The sequence below is a fragment of the Blennius ocellaris genome, assembly GCF_963422515.1.
Source record: "Blennius ocellaris genome assembly, contig: SUPER_13_unloc_2, whole genome shotgun sequence".
Lineage (NCBI taxonomy): Eukaryota > Metazoa > Chordata > Actinopteri > Blenniiformes > Blenniidae > Blennius > Blennius ocellaris.
In genome coordinates, this window is record NW_027662312.1 from 624,030 (window position 1) to 630,933 (window position 6,904).

The window sequence follows — 6,904 nt, forward strand, 5'->3', positions numbered from 1 at the left end:
AGAGAAGCTCATGACAACAAGACAACAGCTCCATCTTCTGCTGTGCAAAGTACAAGCTGCTGCCTCTGATGCGTTCTCCTGGAGCGCCCCCTGCTGGGAACCATGCTACATGTTCGTCATGTGCTGGGAAGTCCGGAATAAAGAACAATGTCAAAAAGAAAAGCTCTGAATGATGTGCGTCTGCAGGCTGTACGCTCTTGTAATGTCAGATGAACGATCCAAACTTTGTCCCCAAAAGAACCACATTTTGTTACTTTCCACCAAATAACGATGAATATCAAGTACAGGAATATGTCCAAGGCTTAAAATAGACTAATATAAGCAGACAAATGATTTATTCTGCCCTTGTTTGTTGCCGTGGTAAACTTGGCAGATAGCTAACAGGGATCTCCAATAAACACAGAGTCAGCAGGTGCGTTTTGGGATGTTTACTGACGATACACTGTGAAACTGCAATACAAAGATAAAAAATAAAATGTTACAGGTTGTTTGGCTTTGTTCTTTAACACAACAATGATCAAACATAACACAAACACTGATAAACAAATTAAATTCTTGAATAACTAACCACAAAAAATAATTAGCGTTTAGCTTAATGCTAACATTGCATTGAAAACGCCATTGACAAGCTAACGCATTAGCCTCGCTCCGTTTTTAAAGTTTTCCCACACAAATATGAAGTGTTTCTGAGTCTTCAACAGGCGAGCTCCACACAAGAACAATCAATACTCACAGACATATGTGCCTTCCAGGGTACAGCTGAGAAACCATGAATGAGTATACAATGAAAACAACAGCTTCACTCAAAGCTCCGTGTTTGTGGAGAAAAAACTACGGTAGGTCTGAAGGGACACACAGCACAACGGAGTTCACAATGCCTCTGTTCTCTTAAAGGGGCGGCACATGATTAAATCAACCAAAACACAGCAAACACTGATTACAGAGAGGCGTCATGGACTCACGGGAAAGACGACATTTGTTTTATCATTTTATCTATTTTCTAAGCAATTTTACTTTTCTTTCTTGACATTTTAAGTTTGTATTCCCCTCACTTTTAGAAATTGTAGTCATTTTAGCATTTTCTTTTTTAAATGTCTTTGTGTTTTATTTATTCGACCTTTTTAAAAATCCCAGCGATAAAAGTCATTTTGGAAATGATTCAACTACTTGTGGCTCCAAAGTTGCAGTTGTAAAACTGAGAGGAGGAGGAGGAGGAGGAGGTACCTGTCTCCTCCTTCTGCCACTGAAATAGGAAGTTATTCAGACAAACTTGGACTTTCTACGGAGTTCACCTGGAGTCTGTCACGTACTGGTGAGTTTCTACAAGCACACTGAATTCAAAGTCCACCAACTTTCAAGTATAATAGAAAAGTACAAACTGTAAAGTCGCTCCGGTGGAAACTGAGGTTAGTTTCTAACTCATCGACAGAAACTTTGCAAAGAATTTGTAAGGAGTTGTGAGGTTTTTATCAACAGAGAAAATCACGACAACTTAAAGTGTGAGTGAAGCAGAGACTGATAGGAGTTTATGACGTTTGAGAAAATCCTGTTATTTACCGCTTAAATCGTGTTATTGACGATTAAACGTGATTGTGGTGCGCAGCTTCAGTAAAACCGGAAGTAAAAAATGTCCAGAACGCGGCACGACTTTTAACAGGGACCAAAAAACGAGAACACATTACCCCAATCCTTGCATCTTTGCACTGGTTCCCTGTTAATTTTAGAATTGACTTTCAAATTTTGTTGTTTGTTTTTAAAGCTTTGAATGGACTGGCCCCTCAGTACATTACTGATCTCATCAAAATGTACCAGCCCCTCCCCCCCCTGAGGTCTGAGGGCCAGCTCCAGCTCGTGGGTCCAAAGACCAAGTGTAGAACCAGAGGGGACAGAGCGTTCTCCGTTGTCGGCCCTACGCTGTGGAACGCTCTGCCCCTCCACGTCCCAACAGCCCCCCCACTGTGGACTGTTTTAAATCACGTCTTAAAACCCACTTTTATTCTCAGGCTTTTAACACCGCGTGAGTCGTGTGGTCCCCTGTGTCCTTTATTTATTTTATTGTTCTTATTTATTTTTATTGCCTTTTAAGCATTTTTATATTTCTATTTATTCTTTTAAATTGTTGTATTCTTTTTTGTAGTTTTTTAATGTGTTTGTAGTTTTTAATCTGTTTTTATTTTTATTTTATGGTTTTTTAGTGTTGGACTGTTTAGTTGTTTTTTTTTTTATTGTTTTTTTTATGTGCAGTCACATGTGCAGCACTTTGGGAACACGTTGTTGTTAAAATGTGCTATATAAATAAAAGTGGATTGGATTGGAAATGTGGAAAAACAGGAAGTGTCAATGTGATCATACTTTAAGATGTCAGCAAAGTGTTTATAAAAGAAGCCAATGCGCCTAAAGAACAATTTTATGTGGCGGATTAAATAATAAAGAAATGGAAAGACATTCTTATTAGTATTGTCTTTAATTTATAGGATAGCATGTCAATTGAACGTAATAAATTAGAAATCAATACGAAAACGCACACCCCAAAATAAAGATGATGTAAATAGGTGAATACGTAATATTAATATTTATAGTAATAGATAATCAGCAGAGCAAACATTTCAAATATCCAGAGTTTGCACACAGTAAACTACAGACTATATACGAAACCAAATATAATAACGCTATACAAAGCAATATAAAGTATCTTATCTTTATATATATATATATATATATATGCGTGTGTGTGTGTGTGTGTGTATTTATACATACACATACACACACATATATATATATATATATATATATATTACTGTTGATGATGGCCTAACGTTTGCACAGGCTGAACGACGTAACAGATACATGTTTATGAGGCATGTGTAATATAAAATTTATTTTTTTCTGATGCATATTATAGATATAGACATATTCAGTACAACTTTATTGACATTACAGTGAATTGTTGATAAGCAGTAAACTGCAATTTAATATTGCATGTTCGAATGCTACGTTATGGAGTAACAACAACAATAACAACAATAATAATAATTAATAACAACAACAATAATAATAATTAATAACAACAACAATAATAATAGCTTTACAATTGAATCAATGTCAGCTTTTCTAGTTCAAGATTTAATAGTAATAATTCGTTTTAATAATTTTATTGAAGATGTTTTTTTCTTCTAGGTTTTGTGGCGCCCTCTAGAGGCCATGACACGCTTTGCATTAACTTTGCCTCATGGGCCATTTGGCTCTGCAACTTCTAGACTGGATCATGTGCATGCTGACTATGTGGGCTAATTTCCTAGTATTTCCAGACCTTCCTTTTCTATCGGGACCTTTGTATGTTTACTGTCTTGTTCTGAAGGCTCAAGTAGAATAGAATCTAAATCAGGCCTATTCAACTGGCGGCCCACGGGCCAACTCCGGCCCGCGGATGACATCAGACCGGCCGCAGATCAGTTCTGTTGACTTTTTTACTTTTTTTTTTTTTTTTTTTTTTTAAAGAAAGACATTTAAAATACATTACAGTCATTCCAATGTGCTTTTATAGAGAAAATAGAAAAGCCCAACATATCCACATGAGCAGCAGGTGTGTTTGTGACGGTGGAAAGAAAAACTCCTCCAACAAGGAGAAACTTTGTAGAAACCAGAGTCAGAGGTGGAGGAATTCTGTGGACCGGTTGGGGTGAAAGGATAGAGGAGAGGAGAGGAGAGGAGAGGAGAGGAGAGGAGAGGAGAGGAGAGGAGAGGAGAAGAGAGGAGAGGAGAGGAGAGGAGAGGAGAGGAGAGAAGAGGAGAGGAGAGGAGAGGAGAGGAGAGGAGAGGAGAGGAGAGGAGAGGAGAGAAGAGGAGAGGAGAGGAGAGGAGAGGAGAGGAGAGGAGAGACAGAGAAAGACTTGGTGGGGAGAAACATACAATACCCTTGTTAGTGCTACATACATTTTTCTTCTTTTTAATAACACAATAATCACAGTGATCTAAATATTTTCCAACTGCCATGAGATGAAACCAGCCTGAGCAACAACAGAGCAAAAACCAAAATAATCACAATAATTATAGCAAAAGCAAAAACAAAAGGTTTGTTTTATAACAAAGAAAAAAAAGGAAAAGAGAAAAATGGAACGAAACAAAAAAGACAAAATAAAAAGCCGTGGTATTAAGTCTGTTCGATAAACAGCTTTTGTTGTCAGATGCTCAACATTTTCAGTTACTGTGTGACATGAAATCCATTGGCAAGTTCAGCTAATCTTTCAATTCTGATCGTCTGTTTGCTCTCTTCTGTGGATTGTTGAAAGAAATTACAAGTAGAGATGTCAGAATTTACAACATTATACAGAAAGACATACATCATCTTTCAGATGTTTCAAATATGTGTTTATGGGGCTGAAACAGCCTTTGTTCCAAAACAAAAACACTATGATGTGTATAAAGTCAGTGATTTGTACTTTTTGCCATGTACCAAAATAAAAGACTTTTGAATGTGGCAGAGCATCGTGTCAGGTTGAGATCAGGAATAATAGCTCAGGGAATTGTCCGGCCCCCGGGGCCTTAGCTTTCTGAAAATGTGGCCCTCCCAAAAATAGAGTTGAATAGTCCTGATCTAAATGATTTATCCTGGAGGGAATTTTCTTTATAAGATGAAATGTTGTTTTAGGCATAATTTATAGAAAGCCACTACAAGAAGGCCAAAGAACCACATGTACAATGATGCATCAATCTTTCAATCAACTCTTGTCTTTTGTCGTCAGGGTGTGAAGATGTCTGCTGCCAGTCCAGATCACTTCCTGTGCTCCATCTGTCTGGACGTGTTCACTCATCCAGTCTCCACACCATGTGGACACAACTTCTGCAACCAGTGCATCACTAAACACTGGAACTCCAAGGTCATATGTGACTGTCCCCTGTGTCAAGAGGTTTTCTACAAGAGACCTCAGCTGAGGGTCAACACTTTGCTCTCGGAGGTTGTTGCTCAGTTCAGACATGAAGCTGAACACAAAGCCAGCAGCAGCTCAGAGCAACAAGCTGCCAAACCAGGACAAGTTCCCTGTGACGTCTGCACTGGAACCAAAGTGAAGGCCCTCAAGTCCTGCCTGGTGTGCCTGGTCTCCTACTGTCAGACTCACCTGGAGCCTCACCTGACAGTGTCAGGCCTGAAGAAACATCAGCTGGTGGAGCCTGTGGAGAACCTGGAAGGCAGGATGTGTCCGAAGCACCAGAAACCTCTGGAGCTGTTCTGTAAGAGCGAGCAGACGTGTGTCTGCATGATGTGCAGTGTTTTAGAGCACAAGACTCACCAGCTAGTTCCTCTGAGTGAAGAATGTGAAGGGAAGAAGACGGAGCTGAGGAAGACTGAGGCTGAAATGCAGCAGATGGTCCAGAAGAGACGAGTGAAGATCAAGGAGATCAAAGAGTGTCTGAAGAAGAGTCAAGCTGCTGCAGACAGAGAGAAAGCAGAAGGTGTTGAGGTGTTCACTGCTCTGATGCAGCGTGTTGAGAGAGATCTGAACCAGATGATGGAGAGAATGGAAGAGGAAGAGAAAGCCAGAGAGAAACAGGCTGAAGGTCTCATCAAACATCTGGAAGAGGAGATCAGTGAGCTGATGAAGAGGAGCTCAGAGGTGGAGCAGCTCCTTCACTCTGAAGACCACCTCCACCTCCTCCAAGGCTTCTCCTCCCTGAAAGCTGCTCCACCCACCCAGGACTGGACGGAGGTCAGCATCCCTCCATCATCCTATGAGGGGACTGTGGTGAGAGCTGTGGCTCAGCTGGAGGAGACTCTCAGCAAAGACATGAAGAAGAAGGTGTTTGATCCTGAGCTGAAGAGGAAGCAGCAGTTTGCAGTGGATGTGACTCTTGATCCTGATACAGCTCATCCTCATCTCATCCTGTCTGATGATGGAAAACAAGTGAGTTGTGGTGACGTGAGGAAGAAGCTTCCAGACAACCCAGAGAGATTTTCTAAGTATATTTATGTTTTAGGAAAACAGAGTTTCTCTTCAGGTCAATTTTACTTTGAGGTTCAGGTTAAAGGAAAGACTGAGTGGATTTTAGGAGTGATCAAAGAGTCCATCACCAGGAAGGGAAAGTTCACACTGAGCCCTGATGAAGGTTTCTGGACAATATACTTGATAAATGGAAATGAGTACTGGGCTCGTAAAGAGCCTTCAGTTCGTCTCTCTCTGAGGTTTGCTCCTGAGAAGGTGGGGGTGTTTGTGGATTATGAGGAGGGTCTGGTCTCTTTTTATGACGTAGAAGCTGCAGCTCTGATCACCTCCTTCACTGGCTGCTGCTTCACTGACAAACTCCTCCCAATCTTCTGTCCCAGTCGTAATGATGGTGGTAAAAACTCTGCACCTCTGATCATCTGTCCTGTCAATCAAACTGTCTGATCAGTTTTCATCATGAAACGTCACCAACAATGAACAAAGTGGTGAGAAAGTGACGATTCACTGTGATCCATGGTGAACAACTCTAGGATTTCACTGAGCAGCAGTTTGTACCTAAAGAAACGTTCTGACAGTTTGTCCCAAACAAGTAAAGATCTGATGGAAGAGGAAACTGAGCAGTCAGATTCATGACATGTTTGACTCAATCAGGAAATTGTTCATGTGTTTGTTTTAGAGCTTCATGAGCAGGAATCTTTCAGTCTGTGTGTCTTCAAGCTGCAGAGTCACAACATGAACACACACGTTTTTCTCTGCAGCTTCAAAGCTTCTTAACGGCATTTAATGTGAAGATTTTACAATCAAAAGTAACAGCTGGATGGAACAAGTATAAAAAAACCTTTTTATTAAAGTTTTCATTTATGTAGGATGATTAACACGGTGTGTTCAAATGAACGTGTTGAAAGGTAGGAGGTTTGTCCCACACAGTGTAAATTGAAGAGAAACAAAAAACAGCATCAGCAATA

The 6,904-nt window shown here is 40.2% G+C and overlaps 1 protein-coding gene across 1 annotated transcript; it reads left to right on the top strand.

Annotated features, from left to right (window-relative positions):
• Positions 1-4,751: 4,751 nt before the first annotated feature.
• LOC308138919 (E3 ubiquitin-protein ligase TRIM21-like) lies at positions 4,752-6,691 on the top strand (the record flags this gene model as incomplete). Its single annotated transcript, XM_080521224.1, has 1 exon — positions 4,752-6,691. The coding sequence occupies one exon, from the start codon at positions 4,752-4,754 to the stop codon at positions 6,381-6,383; it is 1,632 nt and encodes a 543-aa protein (XP_080377350.1). The 3' UTR covers positions 6,384-6,691.
• Between the last annotated feature and the right edge of the window lie 213 nt (positions 6,692-6,904).